General features: G+C 45.6%; 5 protein-coding genes across 9 annotated transcripts; 2 read left to right on the forward strand and 3 right to left on the reverse strand.

Moving 5' to 3' along the window:
• The first annotated feature begins 317 nt into the window (after window positions 1-317).
• Window positions 318-1,936, forward strand: LOC131881300 (uncharacterized). Its single transcript, XM_059228133.1, has 2 exons — window positions 318-1,081; window positions 1,464-1,936. Exons 1-2 carry the CDS (start codon window positions 502-504, stop codon window positions 1,553-1,555), a joined length of 672 nt encoding a protein of 223 aa, XP_059084116.1. The 5' UTR covers window positions 318-501; the 3' UTR covers window positions 1,556-1,936.
• On the reverse strand, window positions 1,347-6,231 carry LOC131881291 (ubiquitin-binding protein Rv1468c-like). 4 transcript variants are annotated; one of them, XM_059228123.1, is made up of 7 exons: window positions 5,759-6,231; window positions 5,336-5,358; window positions 4,186-4,386; window positions 2,833-2,934; window positions 2,624-2,763; window positions 2,368-2,536; window positions 1,347-1,769 (listed from the first exon to the last, which is right to left on the reverse strand). In XM_059228123.1, coding segments are annotated over exons 1-7 (855 nt in total). In that variant the 5' UTR covers window positions 5,761-6,231; the 3' UTR covers window positions 1,347-1,551. The 4 variants fall into 4 exon arrangements, with proteins under 4 accessions (XP_059084106.1, XP_059084104.1, XP_059084102.1 ...); XM_059228121.1 differs by lacking the exon at window positions 5,759-6,231 and having other exon boundaries at window positions 5,336-5,519; XM_059228119.1 differs by lacking the exons at window positions 4,186-4,386; window positions 5,336-5,358; window positions 5,759-6,231 and having other exon boundaries at window positions 2,833-4,173.
• A 5,269-nt stretch (window positions 6,232-11,500) lies between these two features.
• On the reverse strand, window positions 11,501-13,009 carry LOC131880714 (transforming acidic coiled-coil-containing protein 3-like). Its single transcript, XM_059227397.1, has one exon. The coding sequence runs from the start codon at window positions 12,824-12,826 to the stop codon at window positions 11,561-11,563; it is 1,266 nt and encodes a 421-aa protein (XP_059083380.1). The 5' UTR covers window positions 12,827-13,009; the 3' UTR covers window positions 11,501-11,560.
• Window positions 13,010-13,776: 767 nt separating this feature from the next.
• On the forward strand, window positions 13,777-20,343 carry LOC131880653 (protein FAM193A-like). 2 transcript variants are annotated; one of them, XM_059227332.1, is made up of 7 exons: window positions 13,777-15,123; window positions 15,198-15,385; window positions 15,466-15,737; window positions 15,827-16,114; window positions 16,351-16,429; window positions 16,490-19,793; window positions 20,054-20,343. In XM_059227332.1, the coding sequence occupies exons 1-7, from the start codon at window positions 14,202-14,204 to the stop codon at window positions 20,218-20,220; spliced, it is 5,220 nt and encodes a 1,739-aa protein (XP_059083315.1). In that variant the 5' UTR covers window positions 13,777-14,201; the 3' UTR covers window positions 20,221-20,343. The 2 variants fall into 2 exon arrangements, with proteins under 2 accessions (XP_059083315.1, XP_059083316.1); XM_059227333.1 differs by lacking the exon at window positions 15,827-16,114 and having other exon boundaries at window positions 13,778-15,123.
• Window positions 20,054-22,699, reverse strand: LOC131880654 (anaphase-promoting complex subunit 7-like). Its single transcript, XM_059227334.1, has 2 exons — window positions 20,673-22,699; window positions 20,054-20,602 (listed from the first exon to the last, which is right to left on the reverse strand). The coding sequence occupies exons 1-2, from the start codon at window positions 22,324-22,326 to the stop codon at window positions 20,388-20,390; spliced, it is 1,869 nt and encodes a 622-aa protein (XP_059083317.1). The 5' UTR covers window positions 22,327-22,699; the 3' UTR covers window positions 20,054-20,387.
• Between the last annotated feature and the right edge of the window lie 1,581 nt (window positions 22,700-24,280).

The raw sequence follows: 24,280 nt of genomic DNA on the forward strand, positions 1-24,280 counted from the left end.
TCTCTCACGGAATGCCCTAACCATAGTGAAATAGAAGAACATGTATAGTTATATATGGTCCCAACATGAAATTCTTTCAGGAAGGCTGACACGCGATGATTTCTTTGCTTTTCACTCAAACCTCTCTATTATGGAATCCAGCCTTGGTCGAAAAATGTGCCTCAATAATGGATGGGGAAAATCAGCTTCATTATGATTTAAACACGCGGTTTTGAACGAAAATATGGGTTCTGATTTTAGATCATGATTCCTCGTCGAAAATGAAGTTCAAGTGGAGTCTGCTTTGTTTGCCCTTAGACCCATCAAATCCGTCAGTCACTCTGATTTTGATAAACAAAAGAATGAAAACAAACTCTCGGAAGTAAAACAAATCTTTCAATGAGAGCATGAGAATTATTGAGAAGTGTTAAACCAACAAGCTTGTAGTTTCCCACAGACCTTTTCCGATTTGATTAACAGTTAAAGCCGATTCCGCCCGAGCCACTCCCAAGTTCTAGTAGAATGCTACGAATCCTCAGTCCTAAGTTCATGGGCGGATGGTCGGGATCACTGAGGGCCGCTCAGGCCACCCCCACTTCCACCCCTCTGACCTTGATTCCCTCGTGCACCGCGATACAGCGGCGAGCTTTCAACTTCAAGGAGAAATCCAGCTCTGGCCAACGAAAGATTCGCCAAGTTCGTCCCGTGGATCAGACCAAACAGCACCGACTCCAAGCACCCGCTGCATGGAAGCCCGTCCCACCCGTCCCCACCTCGCCCATGGGTCAGACTCTCAAACCAGCGGTAGACCTTTTTGAGGCCCACGAGGCTGAGATGGAGGCCCGGGTCCGAGCGGCCTCCGTCCAGGATGGACCCAGTTTAAGTTTGCAGGATCAGGATCCTTACGTGGACGAACCCATCCGATGCATTCTCTGCCCCAAACGATACACGCTAGATATCTATCCCAGCTACAAAAATCCAAAGCTGTTAGCCCAATTCGTCTCGCCGCATACGGGCCGCACCTATGAGGCACATATCACGGGCTTATGCGCAGACATGCAGGATAAGGTCGAACGAGAAGTCAAAAAAGCTCAGAAACTGCGTAAGTTTGGTTGAATCGTAATTGGGTTGTGGAGACGTTAGAACGCACACGAAAAATGTTTGCACGCCTCTTTGTTAAAAGGTTAATTAAGACTTCGCGTTTTGCAACAAGTTTCGAGGTCATGAGGAAATGCGTTAGGAGAGCAAAAACAGGTACCAGAATTTGTCTACATCCATATAAATTAACTGAACTCGAACAAATGTTTCAATTTTCCTATGTTTTCTTCCTTTCAATGTAGTACCTTTGGATTGACAATTAAGTCACCTTCATTTTTTACTCTTTGAGGATCTTTATTGCCAAGAAAACAATCTAGTGGAGAGGCGTGAGCCTGTCCAATATTTTGCGCAAGAGTGTATGAATAATGAATGCATTGCATTCACAGGATTACTGGCTACTGAGATGAAAGAGGTCCACTATTTGAAAGATCCTTCGCTCTTCAATCCGGTCCGGCCGTTGAAGAAGAACCCTTATTAGATCGTGGCTGATCCGTAGGTGGAAATGGCACCTCCACCGTTGTTGCCAAAGTTTCCACCTCCGTTATTGCCGAAGCCACCTCCGTTGTTATTGTTGTTGCCATTGATGGATCCGCCACCGAAACCGCCGCCACCTCCTCCGTTATTGTTAACATTGCCACTGAGCGATCCACCACTGAAACCATTGTTTCCACCGGAGCCCTGTGCGTTATTGCCTGCAATTTCAATGGGGAGGTGAGTTTGGGGAGGATTGATCAATGTTCCCGAGCGAAGAAACGGCTTTACTAACCTGATCCGATGGAAACCCGTTCATGCATTCATGTATTGTGGCTTAAGTCACGGCACCATCGAATACACGGAGATATAGATATATGTACACACACATGCGTCAAGGAAACTGGTTCTATACATAACTGTCCATAAATAGATTTATTTGAGAAAAGCCTCGGATGATCGAGCGCTCAAACGTAGCGTAAGGAGTTAAATCGGAGTTCAAGTGAAATCTTCGTTCTTCGTCATTGATCTGATGATTGCGTGCATTATCATCAGTTAATTGAGTGGAGGAGAAGTTTATATTCATATGGAGGAGCCTAAAACAATCAGGGATAAATATGGCATCGCGTGTTCTGAGTTAGTCGGGGATATGTGTACATGGGAGTGAGAGGGAGGAGGAGGAGGAGGGATTTCGGGGAAAGGAGGACTCATTGTTTTCAGGACTTGGTTTCAAGGAGAGGAAGGTTGAGAGAGGTGGGTTTGACGACCAATCACCAAGGGATCAATCTTCAGAGCAGAATAACGAGTCACATTTTTTACCGGCAGGCTGATCTTGGTAGATGAATTCGTTGAGTCCGTAGAAGCTTTCCGCATCTCCACAGTCGAAGTTGTACCACCAATCACAGATGAAATATTGCTGGTTAAAAACTGTCCCATTGGGGCAAAGGAAGGCATTGAAGTTACCATTGGGTTGACACATATAGAACACCTGTGAAGAGATATAAAAGTTACATCGAAAGGATGTCACAAATCGATGATTCAAGCATGTATTGCGGATCTGATTTGATTTACTAACCTGACAATCAGCTCCAGTGTCGGCGTAGATTCCAGGGAATGTTTGAGCATTGCAGTCAAATCCAGTCTCGGGGACTTCAGTCAAGACCGGGTAATCAACACCAGCCTCTCCGGGAATTGGGGGCATCTCTCCGGGGGCAACTAATTAAATGAACAAGGGCTGCAATCAACCTCCTACTGAGCTTTGCAAACCCATCAAATATTGCTTACGGTTTTGAGCACTGGCTAAGGCGATGGCCACTCCTTTGGGTGTGCCTTGGGGTAATCCATTGGGAAATCCATCAACAACCACTTGTCGAGTGGCTTGACGACCTGAGTGGGAAATAAATTGGGGACGGTGTGAGGATAAAACAGGAGAACTTTCTTGGAACAAAGACGAAAAGGAAAGATGCTGAGGAGACGATTCAGGCCGGGAAAAGGGATTTTGCATGGAATCAAACACTTCAAAGTCATCTTCTGTCATCTTGAACGATGAGAGACTGTGTTTAAAAGGTGGGTTCTTCAAAGAAGGGGGAGGAAGCGGGGGCGGAACGACACTGTTTCCTCCCGAGAATTCGCCCTCAAAAGTAGGAAAAGAGTGCGGACGACTGTTGCTTTCCGTGACTGATTGCAATTTAGGTGGGTGAACTATGACTGAATTGAAGTGAGGACGCACAATAATTGTTTGAGTTAAGATATCTTTAGATTTACTGGGAGCTTTTTTCTCCCTTGGAGATTGGTGAGGCTCGAACTTCTTAAATCTCGTAGCTGAATGCGACGAGGATTCGGGTCCGTCTGGAGAAAGTTGAAGTTTACTGGAAAAATTTGTTGCTAGTTCTGGAAAATGTTGACCAATAGGTCTTGGGTCCTTTTGATTACCCTTGGCGAAATGTCCCAGTTCCAATTGGAACGGTTCAGCGGCCTTTTGAAATGAGCCCTTGTTCCGGGGCGTTTCATCGTCAGGTCGATAGATGATAGCGTTTGAAGGAAGTGGAGGAAGAGTGGCAAAGAGGTCGCTCGCCGAGGATGAACTGGACGAGGCACTTGAAGCCACAACGGCGGGTTTCGCCTGAAAAGTGGATAGGAAAGGCAAGAATGGCTCCTGAGAGGCCGAAGGTGACGGTGTTGTAGGTAAGATAGCTGGCGAAGGATGGTAGGTGGTGATCGGGTCGTATGAGACCTCGTTTTGAAGGAATGTCATGGGAAGGAAAGGTTTCGTAGTAGCTGCATTCAAGACAGGTCTGATTGTGGTTATGAGATCAAGGTTTTGAGACAGAGCGCTTGATTGGGAAGGAGGAGTGTTAGGTCGGAGAAATGGATTGCGTGGATTTTTTATGGATTGAGACAAGGGTGGCGAGAGACGTGTGGTTTGAATCCCTGCCTCTTCGCCCAACCCCATTCGTGGGCTCGGTCGAAACACAGCCCTCATGGGGGGGATCTGTCTAGGTTTCAGATGCCCGCCCATCAAGGGACCGTGCAATGTCTTTCGATTCCGTCGACGTTGAGCTGATGGTGGTGGTCCTGGTTTCTGGAAAGTCGCCAGTAGTCTGTCAAGGAATGATCGCGGGGTTCTCCGTTGCTTACCCCCACGAGGCAATTGATTGGATCCTTGGCCAAAGTTGCTGGAGCGCTTTTGGGGTGGGAGATCTTCTTCTTCGGGATTGCTTGAAAATTCCGCAATGGCACTGTAAATGTTGTCGTAAAGGCTCTCGGAGTCCCTCTTGACTTGATGATGTGTGGCCTTACTGTGGGCCAAAAAGGCGTAACAAGACAGAACGCAAGCGCCTGCAATGGATCGGACCATCATTATTTATTCAATGCTCACCATCGCTGGCAAATCGTTTTTTAAGCTAAGCGTCATTGAAAAAGTTCCTTGAAAGCGTCAGGGCCCCTAATGATGTGGCTAGATGTTACCGAAGTAGGGTATTAATCGGGGGAGGGACCTTGTTTTGCCTTCTTTTTCGAATGAAATTGCTCATCTCTCAGAAGTTATCTCTCAGTAACAACTGCCAGATAGAATCACTTATTTGAGAAAATAATGATGATGACCAGGCGGATTTCCGCATCCCCAGGAGATGATGATTTACTAGCGAATTCACACATCAAATCACTCAATGACTGACTGCCTTCTTACTAGCAAAGCAAAACAATTACCTGACATTGTTATGGACGTCCCTGAACAAAAAAAAAACAACTCAGCTCTAAATTGTTTTTGAAGGAAACGGCGTCCTGAAGAGCACGATTCATTACTGACTCTATAGGTAAAAGATTTTCAAGTTCACAGGACCCCTTTTGAGTGACAATTGATCGAGCATAATGAACTCCATTGCGCCCTTGGTTCACAACATCTTTAAAAATGACTCTTGCATCATTCTGTGAATTGGACATCGGTTGATGTTCGTCCGAGGCAGTCGTGCTTCAAGTCTGTCCTCAAGAAGAGAGACTGAAGGAAAGATGCAATTTCATTTCCTCTTTGCCCTTAAAAACAACTGACGATTCAATCTGTGTCCTGGAGGGAAACGCCATGATCAAGTGGCGAGGTTCTGGATTTCTAGTCGACGACTTATCAGCCGCAAAGGACGTCGTTCATCTTTATGCTACACACATGGACATGAGTAAACTGTGCGTGTCCACCACTCCTCCTAGATTGAGAGCTAATCTGGCCCTGAGTCCTCAGCCAAGAGTCATAAATTTCGTGAATGCGTAACAATGACCGATGAGGAGAAATACTCACCCACGAGTAGAACTTTGGATGCCCTGTGAAGAAAGAAAATGAAACGCACGGTCATTGGATTTGATTATTTTCAAAATTCATTAGTAGGGGCTACATATTTGTGATGTCCCTTTTCTCTACTATTGAATTCCAGAAAAGCGCAAAAGTCTGTTGATTGATTCAAAGATTCAATTTTCGATTATTATTTTTTTGTTGTTGTACTTGGAGTCATGGTTCTTGTAGGGGTGTGAAAAATTCTCAAAATACCCAAACCAAAAGTCGAGGAAGTTAAAGACTATCCGTTGAAACTTTTCTTAGGCAAATTACTTGTAAAATGTTTTCATGTTTCTTTTGTTTTTATTTGCCATTCAAGAGCACTTTTTTTGCTTTCAAATTTGGTCCAATGGGTTAGATACGGTGATGTTAATATAAAAAAATTCTTACATGTTGGAAGTCAAATGGATGAAAGCAAACTCAAACAGTGGTAAGATGACTGAAGACAAAGATGCACGTCTCACTATGCTCACTTGAGATTCCAAGACTGAACTGATTGATTCGACAGCGAATCCAAGAGTTTATAAATGAACTTGTCTCACTCCAGAACTTGCCCGTGTGGCAGCTTTTACGCATTTTCGCCTGCTTATCCTGAGCTTGAACCTGGGCGTCTCAATAACCACCATGCAACCAAACTCTAACAACCGGGGCAATCTCGTTATCTATCTTGGGGGGATTGTAAAACGTAACTTCCGACTCTTCGCACTAGCATGCGCATGCGGGAAGTCGAAACATGCGCTTGATTCTGAGCTTGGGCGAGGGCCCCGAACGCAAACGGCGAATGAACGCGCTAATAGCCGTTGTGGAAAATAGGCAACATGGGGATGGAGAATGGCATGCAACCCTGAGATGGATTCCTAGTTTTGGAACGAACGGCGTGTTCATGTGTATGTATGCATGCAGAGTTTGTTCACACACAACCCCTTGCTATGGAAGGTCCCTTCGTTGGTCAGAGCTCAGTGTCCATGGCTGGCTATAAAAAAACATACACACATACACGTACGTACAGTGCACCATATGTTGAGAAAAGAAAATATGACACGAATAGCATCAGTAGTCGTTCTCGAAACAACAGCAAATGACTCCTTGGCAGAACAAGGATTAGATGGTTCCAGGGTCACCAGTTCACCATTTGAATTCACCTTGATTGAGAAAACGTCGTCTGTCGCTCTCTTGGTTTCTGTGGCCAGATTGGAGACAATGGATAGAGCTTGACTACGATGTCGTACTTTTAGTTGATGTTGTTGGCGTTGATGATGAATTTTGTGAAACGTGGGGGACAAACAGGCACATCGGGCACTGACTTGGGGGAACAACATATGGAGTATTTGGAATGCGAAACAGAATTGAAACACCTTCGAATGATGAGAACGAAGCAACAGTTGTTGGTAATCATTTTAGGCCAAGTTCAAGATCAAGAGGGTTGTCACCATGGAGTAAATGGTTGTGGGAATGAATGCTCCCGAGAAATTAGTTAGATTTGTTCCCGAGATCTCAGTAAGAGGTAATCAAAAAGCCACGAGGATGAGATTTGGGGCCAGATTAAAGGAATGCGAAATAAGTCCTCTTTTATTAAACATTTTGTGGATCGATTTTTCATTCAATAATAGGTCTTGTCTATCGTCATGATAACTGAATTGGTCCACGTTTTCAGTGTCCAGGTTGACCTTGTCCACAAACCAGTACAAAGTTTACTGAACCTGCCAAGTTTTAAAGACACCTTCAATGACAAACATAGTATGTATATGAAAACAAAACTTCTATCGTTTTATTTACATTTGTGTAGCACACGTAGTTTGCAAACCTCAAATTTGTTCTGGTATTGCCCTGGTATTCAAGTGAGACAAACTTAGTCATTGAAATGAAGGTCACGTTCACGTGAATTGTCATTGTAATATTCCCTTCCGAATGAAATCTGAGACTGGCACGGAAGGGATGTTCTACTCTTTCGATTTGCCACCAAGGAAAGCACGCACAAGCTATTTATCTTGCGAAGATATGTCTCTTTCCCATCACCTATTGTTAGAAAAAAACTACTGTACATGATAACTACGTAGTTGTATATAAGTAGACATCTTGAGATAGGGATTTGCAGCAGACGAGAAAATTTTGCTCATTTTATTCTAAACTAGTATTTGATACGGTTAAAAGATCTAACCAAATTGAATTAATTTGTACAAACTTGAGTCCAAAATCAGGCTTAGGCACTGAGGAGAGGTAGTCAAAATAATGTAGTAATGACTAGATAAATTTGAATCTTCGGCCTCCTCGCGATCAGCAACATAAACAGTTAATGATATAACCGTGCATGTTATAAAGAGAGGTTGACATTTGCTATCACCCAGAGCAAAGCGATGTAGCGGGAATTTCCTTCACAATATTTTAAGTAGTCTGTGACTAAACGAGCGACATACAATGCGTTCGGGAACCATTGTTACCCACAATGAGAAGATAGCGCTAAAGTTTATAATCTAGGCCCATTCATTCACTCTATGCCAAGTCAATGGTATGGACCACCCTTGGATTTGATATGAATCCAATTTCTTAAATTGGGTTTTGGAAAAGGTCACGTGTGCTATTGCAGTCGTCGTTATTGTTGTTGTTGTTGGGCATATTGTTGCCACCTTCCAATGCATTTGATCTGTAGCGGATCATAATCTAGCACTCCACATTTTGGCGGTGTACGTCTTGAACAGGGAAGAGATCAAACCTACGTTTGGGCACGACCACATCTCAATAAAGTATAATCCGGTAAAGGCCAAGGATCTTCCAAAGAGCATCCACCACATGAGGCACCGACTCAAACCAAGAATCACCCTTGTTCTTTTAAACACCTAGGTATTTTCTTGTAACCTCAAACAGCACAGTATAATGAATGTCTCAACTTCAGAAAATGATACATTTTGAAGATAATTCGAGGATTGACGATAGTTACCACCATCAAACCAGGAACTACTCATCCCAAATTGGAGCATTCGAAACAATGCTCACATAATTTGGGATGTCCTCAAGGATCCAGTTGGCGCTAATGGTACATTGAACTCATGATTTTTGATTGTCCGGAAGGAATGTTACTTACAATATTTTAACATGGAGCCTCAAGGGGGAACCCTCGTTTTTACCTCCGTCTTCCCATCTAATTTTTGAGGTGGTGTGTTATTTTGGCAACACGCTTGACATTTCAGCTCAGGTTTCCGCCACGAGCCTCATTAGACGCAAAATTAACACTTATCAAAGACGACTCCATAGCCGCATCATCCTGTGTGGTATCTTTTCTCGGTTAAAACGAGGATTACTTTGCGTCTAGATCATCAATATTCCTGTTTCTGTGATCATTTCATTTGGAATGAGTGAAACTACCAAAGAGGGTGCAATCACGAATTCGGTATATAATTCGATACAAGAGAAAAAATGAAGCTAAGCAGCTCTCTCATTTATGGTTCATCCTGTTCATTAATATGGGTGCAGAAAAGAAGCACCAATTTACGTAGAGGTATTCCGGGTATTCCCCAAAAGGAAAGAAATTATGAAAAGCTACACCAAAGTCAAAGCTTGAATTCGCATCCGCGACAAGTAACTGTATTTAATCATTACTAGTTATATGCGCTCGTGTTATACTTTGTTCGGGCTTTTGTAGCAGATGCATTCATTTCTAAGCCTGATGAATGCATCTGAATCCTAATTTGCTGTGTAGCGTGTATTGTCCTTCAACATCTCATCTGAAGATTGGCCTTGGACCCATCTGACTTACTTGTATTATCTTTGACTCAACCTCGATCTCAATTTGAAGCACAGATTAACTGTCAGGTTACATTATCAATTAGCAAGTCTAGCCTTTTGCTACTAAATATGCATAAAAAACTTCGAATAAAGAGAGGGAGCATGCTTTAAATGCCACATTAGTTGAGACCAATCCCATCATAGTTCATCATTTTGATGCCTCCCTCTCCCTTCTTATAATGCCATTACTCAGTTGAAATCCACAGCCAATTGATCATTTTTAAATTGTGCCACATATCCGTGAACCGGGGTTGTGCGCATGAAGTGTTATTAACACAACACTGTACCGTGCTTTGAAATGCTACAGTAATCCAACGATCCTTTAGGGCGCAATTGCGCCCAGCATGCATGCACCCACGACGAGTGGCAACAACAATTATTGCATGAAAGTGCTACAGGTCATGTTGGGCGACGACTGAGGAAGGATATCGGGGATGAGGAAGAGTAGTAATATTGGCAAAGGTGAAGGAAGATACGGAATCGGATTCTTTGTGAGTGTGGGGCATGATTCTGTCATAGCTCAAGAAATAAGTAACCATTCAAGCAGCAGGAAGTCTGTCGAAAACACTGTGGAGGAAGTGGCTTAAACTTGGGTTATATCTTACGCATGTTCTTAAATTGTCTATGTTTAGGGGCAGCATCTTTGTTGTCTGATTTAATATTTATTTCAACAACTAAAGTTTGGTTGGAAATAAAACCACAATAGAAATGGAATCAATTCATTTTTGGTACCGTAAAGATCAATAAAGATGCTTGGAGCTTGTCAGATGAATGAACACCTTTGAAACAAATGTAAGTACATTCCCTGGTATTTTAGGGTAGATTGCTAGAATGACAAAATCGAGCCGTTCATTCAGTATAATTCAAATTGGCACGCACTCAAGTTCAGAAACAACGAAAATAATTCAGATGATTGGTTATCTATTTGCATCGAATGGCTGGCCGAGCTCGGTTTTATGGGCTAACTCCCAACAACTGATTCTCTGTGGTGGTGTTCCATCACTCTTGAAATGACAGTCTATCGAATGACGGCTGGCTAAACGGACATCGAGCATCTCTTCCAGAGGGTCAGCACTCACTTTGAAGCTAAGGCACATTAATTTAGAATACGGTCGATTGTATATTTGCGAACCTTCAAGAATCGCTATGAACCCAAAATTTCAAAAAGATATCAATAAGGATAGTCAGAAGGGATAAGTTTTAGCAAGTGTCTATTGCGTCTTGCGATCCCTGGCCACGTTAGTAACGTATCAAAACGAACAAGGCGATGCAAAAAGGATTCAAGGTTCTATTATGGAATGGATTTGACACGAGTTGTTAAGATAAGATGAACCGCAATGGTCATTAAATGTTGCATTTCTTTATTTTAGACACCAGAGAGAAAAACGAGCGTGAAGGTCAAGGTATACAGTACTATATAATCTCCAGAGCGGTAAGTGCAATGGTTACACACCAAAACATCGTCCAATGTCCGCGTGTCACACACACCTCTTTTCTGCTTATAAATTGAATATCCACCGGTTGAAACCTCACAAGTAAAAGTGAATGCATTTGTATGAGTGTCAAGTCATACTTTGACATCCATTGCTCTGATCTTTACCGAATTATAACCCTTGCCTCATCATGCTGCGTATGACCCCAAGAAATGGGAAATTTGGTCGAAGCTACATTGCAGTACTAGAACTAAGAGGTTTTTTTTATTGGATCGTCTCAAAGACCCGTTCGAGGAATCGAATTAATGCATCGAAGCATCAATATTTTGCAACAGAGAAGATTAAACAGTTTAAAAGAAAGGTTCAAAACCTTTTAATGTGCGTGGTTCTTCTAAGACCTGTTTAAGGGAAGTATTGTCCAATTATCCCTGTACAAAAATTGCTATTAGTTGCAATGGTTGTCCTCTAAATGTTCGAAAATGATCTCTTATTGAACAGCTTTGGTTCTAATTCTATTAACGAACAATAATGGGAAATTTCAAAACATTTTCAAATTCCGGTGTGGAGAGCATTCGGAAAGAGTGATAACACGACTACTTTCTTTGAAAACTGGCCGTCTTCATAGCAATTAACCATAGTTTATTAACCATAGTTACAATCATGAGCTTGGAGTATTTTTTTCTTGCAACGAGCAATTCGATTTTGAATAGCCACTGAAAGGTGTCATCTCAATGATTGGCTGGCAGGTACGGTTTTCGTGTTTCCGGCATTCGAATTCATGTAGTAACACAACCATTGCGCTCTCATTTTTTGAATCAATTTGATTGAATATTGTTTACCCTTCGCCCGTAATGGTATTTGATAACTATTAGGGACGGAATTGGGCTATCGATATTTATTGTCAATCTTTGTAATATGAGGTTAGATAGAAAAGTAAATTCTGGCAAATGCAATATAACAGTTCCACAGATTTATCGCCTCAAGAGGGTCCGTGGCCCACTTTTGATATGAGTTCATCACATATTGAAGTGAGTTCCTCATTTTCTCGCGTCTTTTGCTCCACGGTTTTTTCTAGACTCGAGGCTTTCATCTCGGTCTTCTTCAGCATGGCGGATAACCTGGCCATCTCGGCCTCTTGCTGGCGTGCAATGTTTTCGATCTCTTTGTTGGCTTTGTCCAAAGTATCCTCGGCGTGATTCTTGAGCAACTCATACTTTTGGTCTTGCTTACGCAGTTTCTGTTGATAGTCATCTACGCAGGTTTTGAGGGTTTCTTCGTTTTGCCGGAAGCCTTCCACGACTTGCTTCGTCCGTTCATATTTCCGATGAACATCACTAAAAGCACTCTCCACATTCTGGAGGTCCATCACGGCTTGATCGCGCTCGCTCATCATAGTTTGTCGTTCGGTCTGGAATTGCTCCTTTTCCTTCTCTTTTTGGGCGATCAACTCCGAGATGGTCTTTTCGTATTCCTTGAGGACTTGTTTCATTTGGTCTTCAGACTCTTTGCGCCGTTTGACTTCGATTTTCAAGGCCTCAATGGTGCTCAGACTCTCCTGGATGATCTGTTCCAGCTCGGCGATCTGTGACTCTTTCCGGAGCAATTGCTCCTGGAACTCAAGTTGATGAGGCGACGCCCCCACAGAGCCCTGGGCGCGGTTCGAGCGCGGACCACCCCCGCCCTCGGCATGAGATGGAAATGAACGGGGCGTGGACGAGTCGCCGCTGGACTTTTGGGGGGAGGGCGAGTTCATGGCAATCAGATCTCGATCCGCAGACGATGCGTTGGGACTGGTGGGCGTGGGCGCTTGGGAATCCGGCCGGGTTTCCGACGTGGGCGTGGCAGCCCGGTCCCGATCCTGACCGGCGTTGATTAAGCCCATGACCGAGGGTCGTCCGCCCACCAACGGATCAAACTTGACATAGAGCGACTCCCGGGCCAGTTGACTCAGACCAGCATGGCCTCCGCCCATCCCGCCGCCAGTCCCGCCTCCACCGTGTTGACTCAAGAATTCAAAGGCATTGGGGTCTTTAAAGACCTCGGTGGCCGAGCGGAACTCCTCCTCTTCGGCGATATCCGGACCAGCCTCGGTATCACCGGCATCGAGGGCCTCAGATTTGCTGGGGGATCCACTGGTGCGACTGTAGCCCGAATCCGATTCGTTGGTCATGGTGGGCGAAACACTTTGGGGTGGGCCCGACGACCCCTCGAGGCCCCCACCGCCCACGGGATCGACCGCGTTCATATTGCGTCCCGTTCGGGAACAGCACTGAGATGAACACCCCGACGACACTCAATCAATGATTCACTGGACTGGCCTCGGGTTGGGGTGGGTATCTTGGCCGATCCACGTACTGACGATTCGAAAGCCAACTTGGAAACGATTCAAATTGCGACCTGAAATGTTGACAGCTGAAATGGGGAGACCCAGATGTGGCCCAGGGCCCTGGCCAGGCCAGCCAGCCTCGGCACGATTGGCGGCCGGTGGACACTAGCCTGAGGATTGGCCTGCTGGCTGGCCATGCAGAGAGTAGAGTGCAGACTCGAGCACAGTTAGGGGCAGACGGAAAATGGGGGAAAAAACAGCTAGATTCTCCCGTTCAGCGAGGGCGCTTCACCAGTCATGGCCAGAACAGCTAGTAAACACAAACCAGCCCAGTTGAGCTATTGAGGCAGTCAGGCTATAGAGTGTGATGAGATTTTCCTGGAGGGACCATCTCGATGGACCAAAAATCTGGCTTCTGGAGCCACTTTAAAACCTATTTGAGAACTCTTTGAGAGCTATCAAAATATTTTTAAATAATGTCTAAATGTTCATTAGAGTTTGATTGACACCTTTGTTATTAAGTTTGTGGATTGGAGCCTGAAATAGTAAGCCGTTTGAGTTGTGGCTGGTCTCCCTGCTTTCGGCTGCACATCTGGATGCATTTTCGGCCTCCCTAAACCCATTCCTTGGACAAAGGTGACGCAAAATTTCTAATCAGTCTATCGGACGGGTGTTGAGGTTTTAGATTGCGCCGACGATAACAAATCCATCATTCGTTCATGGAAGCTGAATCCATTTAAAAGCATTTTCTAATAGTTTCACAAGTTCTTTGTAAGTGTGCTGGAAGTCTGAATTTTTTTCGTGTTTATGTTGGCCCTACTTTCGGCTACCCTAAAGGGCCCTGTGGCTAGAGTTGTGTGTAAGAACGGAAAAGAAACGCTCGCTCGCTCGCTCGCTCGCTCTCCCATTCATCCGTTTTCTAGCTACCTATCTATCTATTTCTCTCTCTATCTATCAAGCCCTGACTTTTGTGCTCTGGCGTTCGTTCTTGGATTGGTTGTGTAGGGTTGGTCGTGTTCGCTTTCCTCAATTCCTGTGGACTGGATCGCGCATCCTCCCCATCCCCCGCCTAACATTACCCTAACTGTGCGGGTATACATCTATCTGGCCTTCCTTCTTCATCTCGTGCACCATTTCTCTCTTCCTGGGAACAATCTGTCCCACGTCCCATTTTCATGTCCGGACCCATCCAGTACAACTGATACTTTTTCGGGACGGTCTGTATTGGCCCGGGCGCCCCACGCCACCCCACGTCACGCCCTGAGTCGAACGCCCTGAGTCGTTGAGTAGCATTATGTCTACGGACACGCCCTCGAATGCACCCCCTGCCGCATCGTCGGTGGCCGGTGCCACCTCGACCTTGGATTCAGCTTCGGCCTCCGCCTCGGCCTCTGTAACTCCGCCGATGACCACGTGGCCGGGTCCAGCCTTGGCCTCGGCCGCCTCCTTGGACGATGATCCCTCGGCCGATGATTTGCTAGAGCAGGAGCGTTTGTTGGAAGAGTTGCTCCGCCTGCAGCTCAATCCACTGACCGGCCAATCGGCCAATGGGAGTCCGAGTGGAGCCAGTGAGAAATCCGGGGTGGGCGATTCCACGGGCTTGCTAGCCGGCACCAAAGCCCGGGCAGGCTTGTTCCAGCCGCGCACCAAACTCGAACAATTGGAAGACATCTTGATGGAAACGCAGTTCCTCGACTCGTCCACTTTTTCCAGTGATTTGACGAGAGCCATCAGTCAATTGGGTCGGGAAGCCGGGGACAGTTTGCCGCTCAAGACGCTCACCGATCTCGATATGCTCGACCTAGATTACGAGTCCACGGATGCCATTTTCCGTGACTCGTCTGCCTCGTCCGCCTCGGGCGAATCCCTTAGCTCACCTCAGTCCTCGTCCGCCACCCGCCCCGCGACCACCACCGCCTCGGCCCAAGTGGATCCGGAAGTAGAACGACTGCGACAATGCTGGTCGGCCCTACGGTCCGATATAGTTCGCGTGTACCTGCTGGTCATGGGCGGAGCGTGGAAAGATGCCAAAGCCCGCCCGGATTTGAGCCACATCAAAGGGCGTGTGCACGAACTCCGGTGGCGTGATTCTCATCAGCTTTTTCAGCGACTTGAGTTCGTGGTCCGGGAGTTGATATTGTCACTGAAGCAAGGATTTCTGCTTATGTTGAATAAGGAAGCCTCGAGCCCCAACCTTGCCCGGCAATTCATTCAAGGTAAGGCAAAGAAAAGCCTAGCCTGAAATGGCTCGTGGCCATTGATATTTCTACTGAATGGACGCCTGTTTCAGATCTGTTGGATGGCTTTGATAGCGTTTGCCACGCTGCTCAAATAATCTCCCCGTCCATGGCTGACCTAGAAAAAGACCATCTGAGCCGATTTTCACTGACGTGGGAAATTCTCAATAAACATCTCTATCAATCACTCGTGTATGCTGATCCGGTTATCCAGAATAATTTACCGATACTGATCTCTCAGGTATTTATCATCAATACCCTGTTAATTCGGCTATTGTATGTAGGGAAAACCACCATTCAATCCTTGTCCACCCGTTATAGCTTAGATCCTTGTTCCCGGAGCCAGAGCACGAAGCCACTTACACGGCTTTGGTGAGGCGTTATCTCGACTTTGATGTGGAAATGGAGAATATTGGAACCTTTTGGCAAACATCGGAGACGTTGCTAGAAGAATATAATCAACAGCAAGACAAGCTGCGGTTGAAACAGAAGATGCTCAAGGACGATTGGGAAAAGTTCAAGGCTCAAAGGCGTGAGTTCGAGGAAGAATTCATGACTCAGGACAATCATCATCCAGATATGGATTTAGACGGGTAAGACTAATTGTGTCAAGTTTAGTTTGTAACATCTTCACTTATCCAATGATCTCGTCATCCTCGTATCGTTAATTATCGCACATTAGCGACATGATGAGCTCTGAATTTTCCGAGTCCATGCATCGCATCTTGAGCGGTCTAGAAGAGCTGACGTATGACGAAATTCCTCCGGATCTAGAATCGGAGCTGCGTCGCGTCATGAACTTGGAAGAAGTGAGCTCTTCACCTTTGACCGAGGAAGATTTATCTGAAGACGTTCTCACTCCACCCTTGGGGTTTTCACCCTTGAACAAGACTTACTTGCTGCCTGAGCAATCATCTTCTAGAATAGCAGTACTTTCTCTTCAAGGGTCAGCCCAAGAAAATCTCGAGTAGTAAGACTTTGTGTCTTTTCATGTTTATGTGCGATTAGCGCCAAAAAATATTAATATCTGATGGAATAATTCTGATAACAATTTGCGAGCGAGTGACGTGAGGCAGTGCACTTATCATACCAAGTTCTACAATAACCTTGGTCCATTAACCTTTGTAACCCATTTGCCGTGATACCTTTTTGTTTTAAGTTAGTGTAACGTTACGAGCATTCATGTTTATATGTTGTTTTTTTCAGCATGAAAACCAACGTTCATCAAGACCATCCCAACGAATCTTGTAAATGCCATGTCTGCCAAGATATGAGGAGTGACTCTGTAAGCTTGGAATTGATTGTGCTTTCAAAAGCACCGTTTTCATCCATGATTGTTTTTTAGCCTGACCTTCCACCGTCACGATCAGAATCGTCCACGTCAGCTCCGGGAGCTTCTTCATCCGTCCCCAAGTCCGGAAAGAATGGGGTCAAAGATATGGAAGATGCTTTTGCGAGTATTTACCCACATCTGTACAACTCATTAACCGAAGTTGGTGGAATGCTCGATGGAAAAGAAGACCACAAGGAAATCCTGCCATCCATTTCTCCCTTGATGTCGTCTTTACTTCAGCGTCTCAAAGACAATTGTGGAAACGACAAAGAATACCGTGAATCCCTAGACCTTGCCTTGAAATTGTCATATCTGCAACCAAGCAATGACACTGATCCAGCACCGACGGCTAAATCCAGCATAGCGTCCTTGGTCCCCTCGGTCACTGATGCTAATTCCAAGTCTTCGAAAGAGTTCACAAATGTGGCCAAGAGCACCAACCCTCAAATATCAGCCGATACAGCAACACCCGTGCCTACCACGACGTCATTGTGTTCTTCTTCGTCGTCATCTTCTTCATCATCATCGTCAGCTTCATCAGCGGGAAACAGTGAAGTGTCGGAAACCACCAAATCGAGCAGCAAGAAACCAACTCCAAATTCCAACAAAAATGGATCAGCATCGGTGGGCAAGGCTATTAGTTGCCCGAAGAGCAAAAGTACTGCCTCGTGCAAAGCGAACCATCACATGGGTCCTCATGCCAAAGAGCTCAACAAGTTACTTAATCAGCATTATTGTAATCACAAAAAAACCTCTCCGGCCTCCAGTACTAATGGAAGAAAGAGCCATAGTAAACCACCGAGCACGCCTTCCGGGGACATTTCTAGTGATGACGATATCAGTGATAACGAGTTGGACGATGATTATGAAGACCATGAGCATGGCGATGACGAAGGTTGTTGTGGTGGAAGTGGAGGCGGAGATGACCTTCCCAGTGGTGATCCCCGTCAGTGTTCATGTTGTTATTGTGAGGTATTCGGACATGGTGGACCATCCATGGCTCCTGTCAGTCGGAACTATCCCGAGATGCGAGAGCGTTTAAGATTGCTCTTACGAAAAAAGAAGCAATGCAAAGATAGACGTGGAGAATCAACTCAGAAGCCCTCTCAACAACAGCCCGAGTCTCGCCTTGTGGAAAAAAGTGAGGCTCGCAGCAAGGTGAACCCATCTGTGAGTAATGACGCAAGCTCCCGATTAGCGCCCGAACAACCGGACGAATTGAAAACCAAGGATGTGGATGAAATTCTGGACTTCATCGAAGGCAATGTCCGACAAACCAATGAAAAAAAGAAGGCCAAAAAGGAGCGCCAAAAGCAACAACGTGCTGAAGAGTTACAAAAGAAGGCTGAAGAAGAGCGACGGAAGAAGAAAGCTGAAGAGGAGAAACGGAGACTTCAACAGGAGGAAGAAAAGAAGGCCCAAGAAGCAGCTCTTCAAAGCATGAAAAAGCAAAAGAAAAAGGCCGCTCAAAGAGCCAAGAAAGCAGCTGCCAAAGGGTTACCGGTCTCTGAGGAATTGGAGGAAGATGCCAAATCTCCACTCACGTTGGAAGAGCTAAAAATGCAACAGCTCCGAGAAATTCAGGAACTCAAGCTTATGCACCAGAGGCAATTACAAGAAGAGGAACGGAAGTTACAAGAAATCCTGCATGAGCAACAACGGATTCAAGCCTCCGGAACCAAAAGCGTTCATGGACCATCCTCCAAACTTGCCAATGTGACCATCTCCAGCAACGGTAGCCATCCCAAGAAAGGAGCCAAGGAGAACAATCCGAAATCGGGGCCAACTCAAAATCAAAACTTGCCGGTCCCACCCTCTTCGAAGCCCGTTTCATCTCCTAGTACTTCGCTCTCAGCCATTCTAAATCAATCTCAGGCAGGCTCGGGGAGCGGTCAGCAGATTAAAATTTCTCGTACACCCTCGGGCGGTGTCGAGTTCACCCCAGTGGTTGTAAGTGATCAGCCTGGACCCACTTCCACTAGTGCAATGGCCCCTGCACCCTCGGCTACCAGTTCATTCAGTCCATTCAACCACCTGATGCCTTCATTTCCGTCCACATCAGCCCCACATATTTCGGGGTCGATGAATCCGTCGAGCGTCAATGGCGGTGCTTACCCTGGCACTGCTCCAGGCTCAGGCCCAACAACCTCTCAGGACCGACGCCCTTCTGTGCCCAGCAAAGCAAGTCCCGCTCAGCCCATGTTCACCATCAAACGGATTCAAACTCCCGACGGTGGACAGGCATCTGCTACCATTTCTTTGAAAGACAAGCGCAATGAAAAGCTAATGTACAAGTTTGTCAATGGTGAGATTCTTCGTTCTCGGGATGCTCCCGCCAACCTGTTGCCAGAGGCCAAGCCGATGGGTGATGGGAAGAAGAAAAAGAAAAAGGCTGCCAAGTCTTCGGCGAATAACCGAACGAATTCTCCTCTGACTGAAGAGAGCGGCTCTTCTCGTACGCGAAGCGGGGTCAGACCCGGTAGCGATCTCAAAGTGCAACCCTCTTTGCCATTGCCTTTGAATGCCCAAGGCAAATTGGACCTGGACAAGCTTCAGCTCCCCAACGGCATCTCGATCACCAAGATCGATGGCCAAGTCAATGAACGGAAATACTTTCCATCGAAACCCGATATGGGTAGTGGTGGAGGTGGCAGTAGCTCTGTGTTCCCTCCTGATAATGCGGTCAAGCAGACGGAGGTGAATTTCAATGAGCTCACACCCGAGCTGATTAATAACCCCAATGTGATTGTGGTAGACACGTCTTCTCTGAAAACAGAGGCCGAAGAAAAGAGTGAGTTGTCCAGTCAAAATGGCAAGAACGGAAAGGCTGCCAAAAAGGCCGTGAAGAAATCTCAAGACTCATCGTATCTCACGAGTGAAAGCCAATCTCCAAAGAATAACCGGGACACTGGGATGAGTCCGCAACTCCCCGTGGAGAATGATGCCAATGCGTTGAAAAAGGGACCCCAAGTGTTGATTAAGAACGTCAACGGGAAAGTGGTCATCACGCCTATTCCTGAGTCTGTAACAACAGAAAATGGAAAGAATGGAAATTCTTCGTCTCCCGGGATGTCAAATGGCGGGAACAACAATATCCCACCAACCAATGGAAACAACAATAATACCGTGAATAACAACAATAAGAATATCTCGTCCACGAAGAGTTCTCTCTCAATGGCCAACACTCAAATCAATATGAACGGGCTCGCAGGAACCAACAAGCAAAATCTGAGACGCCCGGAAATGATGGAGATCGATTCCAATGAACGAGAAATTCTTCGACAAGATTCGATTGGTGACAATATCGATGAAATTTGTAAGTAGATGGGGGCATGGTCATGCATTGGCAAAAATAGGTGGTTTCTTTTGGAGAGGGGGGGAGGGGGGCAAAAAAGAGATTTAAAAACAGGTGCGAACGAATCTATAAAAAATATTAAATCGGAATAGTGCAACTTAAAAAAATGACCCTTTGTTCAAGTAATTTACGCGTTTTCCCTTCTATTTTTTTGTTGAATACTGTCATGTAAATATGTTCAATAGCCATTAAGACTGACATGTATTCCTCTTAATTTTTAGCGAGCGTCTTCGCTCCCAAGGATATTGATTTGGACAATGGGGAAATGGACGAAGATGAGCGTGAGGTGGAAGCCTTTAAACGTTTCTGTTTCAATCATATCCCTCCTCAACAGAAAGCCAAGGTTCACTTGGACGTGAAGAACATTGCATTCAACAAGAAGAAATGAACTCAGCCAAAGTCTTATGTACGCATTGAACTGAGAGGATACCGTTCCTTCTTCACTAGAAGATATCCTAAACAATATCTACTGCCGAACCGAAATAAAAGAAGGAGACACGTTGTTCATCAATTCCTGTTCGATGTTCTCATGATCAATATGCATTTGTTAAAAACTTATAGATATCTTGAGCTGCTGGCAGCAGTGGCCAAATTGAGATCTCCGTCGGACCATCCTCCCTCCGTTTCACTCTCCTCCAATTCCGCATCATCGGAATTAAGTTCCTCCATGGCTAGATCATAATTATTCATGTCGTGATTGCCCTCGGAGGTATGTTCGATTTTTTGCAGACCTTCGCTGGCTTTGACGTTTTTCGGATCCAAATTCAAGGCTGAGGGTTAAGAACGATGAATGGGTTAGGATACTGAATAACACAATAAATAGAAAAATTATTTTCAAACCTAGAGTGAAGTGTTCCAAAGCTTTTTCTTCCTCGTGAGCTTTCACGAGCAGATCTCCCAGAATCTGATGCAATTTGGAAGCAGATTTGCGGCGTGCCACTCTCTGAAGAAGCTCAATGGCCTTATCTGTCTGGAGCTCTTGATCAAGAATATCGGCTAACATGTAAGCCGCTGGTAAATAGCTCGAGTCCAGTTCTAGTGCGCGTTCCAAGAAGCTTTTGGCTCTAGGCGTGGCTAATTGGTAGGGATCTTTGAGCAAAACCGAAGCGAAGAGTGTCAGGGCACGAGGCGAGGGTTGGGGCATTTGCTTGCAAGCACCGGCTGCAACACTGACGGCCTCTCGATGGCGAGATTGGGCCAGATAGCAATCCACTAGGCCTTGGTGAATTTCAAATCGACTCGGGGCGATCAACATGGCTTCTCGGAAGTGATTCATGGCATCGGGCAGTTTCCGCAGTTCGAGCAACACGTTACCTTTTAAGATGAGCGCCTCCACACATCGGTTATTGATCATGCAAGCCCGATGGGCGAAATAAACAGCTCGTGAACCTTTCTTATTGAGAAAGCAATAATATCCCATGGCAATCCAAGACTCCGGAGCCTCCTCAGAGACGGACATCAACTGAGTGGCCAATTGTTCCAGCTCCTTCGCTTTACGCTCTTTATAGAGAATAGCCGCTAAAATATCCATGCCGGCCAAATGGTTGGGGTCAAAGCGATGAACACGTTGCAAAGTCAGACCCGCAGATGTCATATCACCTTCAAAATACTGAGACCGGCCCAAATGGACCAACAGAGTCGGCTCATTGCGCAAAAGCGATCGCTCCTCCAACAGGCGAAAGGCCTGACTCGCGCCACTAAAATCCTTGGCTGCAAACTGAGATTGGGCTTGAGACCACTGAGAGAACCATTCACAACCGGGGGTTTTGCTGACCGAGTCTAAAGTGAGTTCTTGGATTTCTTTGGCTTTGACCCCCGCGGACATGAGAATCTGAGCCGCGTCCACGGCCAGCGGACACGCCTTAAGCACTTCTTTAAAGCAAGCAATGGCTGGCCTCTCCATGCCAGCCCGCTGATAGAGTCGGCCCAAGGCCATATTACTTTGCGGGGTTCGATGCTTGGCATGAATTGACTGAAGGATGTTAATGGCTTGCGTGGGCTGTTGGGTCTTGATATAGCACAGATGCAGCTTGAACTTCAATTTCCCACCATCTTGAACAAGCGGGTGAAAGCCCGTGGTCTCGTCTTCCTCACCACGGTTGCTGTTCACGGGCTGAGACCCCAAAGGCGCCGTCATCTTACCGGATTTGCCCAATTGCTTTTTGGCTTGTAAGACCTCTCTGTACGCGATCTCGGCCTTTTTGTAATCGCCCAATTCAAAATGAGCATCACCCACCATGGTGAGGGTGTGCAGGCGTTGTCTGGGCGTGAGCAAGGAGGCGGGTTGGGTCTCTTCCATATTGGCGGCGGTCGAGCCACCCTCCAGTCCAGCCCCAACCATAGCACCCCCACCGCCACTCCCCAGCAGATTGGCTTGGGGGTCGAGAAAGGCGTTCCGGCTCTGATTGTGATTCATGGTCAAGACCATGGGTCCGAGATGGGCTAAGCTGGACCAGAGCTCAAACTCGTGGAGTTGCTGGAGTTGTTCGTACATACTGCTGGAGGGCTGATGACTCCAGACTCAAGACTGGAGATTACAGGCTGGCTGCGGACTGCGGCAGTAGACAGGCCCAATCGACAACCACTGACCTAGGGTCCAATGCTACAATGTTAGTGGGTCCGTCGCTTTTATTCTAATTGCTTGATTCACGTGGGGGCAATCGCAAATCTCACAGCAGACCACCAGTGCACAGCAATCGACGGGTTGTGAATCGCAACTCAACCCATGGGTGGGCTTGCTTGATGTTGGTGAACGTGAATGCCCGTGGTCGTGATCGGCAACAGAATCTTGGCAGGGTCGAAGATAGTACTTACTAGAACCTACTAATACTGAGACTGGTCAAGATCCAATGGATTGACTCAGCTGTTGAACGCCAATAACTTCAATACACATTCAGGACTGCCAAACACATAAGAAAAGCATTCACCTGAAGAATCAATCAAATAGGAAAATCTTTGCTTGGGTTTTCGACGGTAGAATTGGTAGAATTGACGTTATTTGAAATTAGCAATTGAAGTAAACGAGGTATACCAAGTGAAATTGTTAGCAATCGGCCCAAATCAGCAACCCTCAACTAAAGTTACCTTTATTATTGTTATGTCTGCCAGTCGCATTCCCCTAGAACTTGGCGCCCTTTTCACTTTCGGAAGTCTTCGGAAAATGAAAAGGCCAACTCAATATTTAGTTTCATACGTGCGAATCCGAAACTATCAGATGCTAACATGTAAATATGGATAAGTGTTTCATGATTGGAGTCATTTTCATCTCACGTTTCCAGATATACATAGAGACCATATCGTGAACAACAACTTCCAAGCTAGCCTAAATAAATTTTGCAAGTGACAATGATTGCTGATTGCACATAGTGTTTTGTTTCAACCATTGAAGGACTGAGGAAATGGAAGTTTGTGAATAAATCAAGTGCTCCACTTTTCAAAAGCACAAACCCTTTATAGGTGAGCACTCAATCAGAAATTGTTGATCGGAGCATTATTTTTTGAGGAAATGAAACAATTGCCATAAGGATACCTCTTGTATCTGGCATGACATTTTTCCTGCGACAACAACAAACATGTTGCGGCTATTGCTTCATTTTGCTTTGGGTTGGTTTCCAAAAATACTGCTTCCAGTCACAGTGCAATTTTGACAACAAGAGTTCTTTTACTAATTTTCACAGGGTTTGAGTTGCGCAAGTATATTTTGCCAGAACCAGTTTAAGCTGCAAAGGTTTTTCTCCACTTTTTCAAGCATTAACACATCACCTGGAATCAAAGTTGAAGTTGATCCAAGGTAGAATTAAGGCCTTCATTGAGACAGATCAGTTGAAAAGGGAAAGTAGAGTAGCTCAGGAGGTGAGATCGAATCCGAAGGCATTTTTCTCTTACGCAAACTCTAACAGAAAGGTGAAACACCCTGTAGGGCCTTTAGAGGTCAATGGGGAAGCCATTGACAATGTAGAGGCTATGGCCAACATACTTGGAGATCAGTTCTCTAGTGTGTTTTCAACTCCAAAGAGTTTAGAAGCATTGCTCTATTGAAAGAGTTTGTTGAGATTAGCAAGGCTTGTCAAGTTGAGCCTTTAATTGATCTTGTAGTCACAGATCAAGATACTTTAGAGGGACTTTATCAAGGACTTGAGACTCTCGAGCTATCCTGGCCCTGATGGCTTGACATCTCAGTTTCTGATGAGATGCTCACTGGTTCTTGCTCCTGTTTTCTCGTGCCTGATGAGTTGCATCTTGGATCAGGGCAAGTTTCCATCTTCACTAAAATTAAAAAATTGTTCCAATTTTTAAAGGGGGAGATAAGTCGCTCCCCAGTAGCTCTAGGCCGATTTCTCTCACTTCTAATATTGCGAAGGTGTTTGAGAAGATCATGAAGTCCAAGCTTGTTGAATTTCTTGAGGTCAATGAAGTCCTTGCTCTTAGCCAGCACGGGTTCCGAACAC

The sequence above is a fragment of the Tigriopus californicus genome, chromosome 5, assembly GCF_007210705.1.
Source record: "Tigriopus californicus strain San Diego chromosome 5, Tcal_SD_v2.1, whole genome shotgun sequence".
Lineage (NCBI taxonomy): Eukaryota > Metazoa > Arthropoda > Copepoda > Harpacticoida > Harpacticidae > Tigriopus > Tigriopus californicus.

What these genes read in the sequence shown, in the direction of transcription:
- LOC131881300 (XM_059228133.1), top strand. Translation starts at nt 502, where the DNA reads ATGCTACGAATCCTCAGTCCTAAGTTCATGGGCGGATGGTCGGGATCA. An exon ending in CAAAAAAGCTCAGAAACTGC is followed by an intron (nt 1,082 to 1,463) that starts GTAAGTTTGGTT and finishes TTGCATTCACAG; the next exon opens with GATTACTGGCTACTGAGATG.
- LOC131881291 (XM_059228119.1), bottom strand. Translation starts at nt 4,066, where the DNA reads ATGGGCGGGCATCTGAAACCTAGACAGATCCCCCCCATGAGGGCTGTG. An exon ending in ACACTGGAGCTGATTGTCAG is followed by an intron (nt 2,537 to 2,623) that starts GTTAGTAAATCA and finishes ATCTCTTCACAG; the next exon opens with GTGTTCTATATGTGTCAACC. An exon ending in CTACCAAGATCAGCCTGCCG is followed by an intron (nt 1,770 to 2,367) that starts GTAAAAAATGTG and finishes TTGAAATTGCAG; the next exon opens with GCAATAACGCACAGGGCTCC.
- LOC131880714 (XM_059227397.1), bottom strand. Translation starts at nt 12,826, where the DNA reads ATGAACGCGGTCGATCCCGTGGGCGGTGGGGGCCTCGAGGGGTCGTCG.
- LOC131880653 (XM_059227332.1), top strand. Translation starts at nt 14,202, where the DNA reads ATGTCTACGGACACGCCCTCGAATGCACCCCCTGCCGCATCGTCGGTG. An exon ending in TGCCCGGCAATTCATTCAAG is followed by an intron (nt 15,124 to 15,197) that starts GTAAGGCAAAGA and finishes CGCCTGTTTCAG; the next exon opens with ATCTGTTGGATGGCTTTGAT. An exon ending in CCAGATATGGATTTAGACGG is followed by an intron (nt 15,738 to 15,826) that starts GTAAGACTAATT and finishes ATCGCACATTAG; the next exon opens with CGACATGATGAGCTCTGAAT.
- LOC131880654 (XM_059227334.1), bottom strand. Translation starts at nt 22,326, where the DNA reads ATGTACGAACAACTCCAGCAACTCCACGAGTTTGAGCTCTGGTCCAGC. An exon ending in TTTGGAACACTTCACTCTAG is followed by an intron (nt 20,603 to 20,672) that starts GTTTGAAAATAA and finishes CTTAACCCTCAG; the next exon opens with CCTTGAATTTGGATCCGAAA.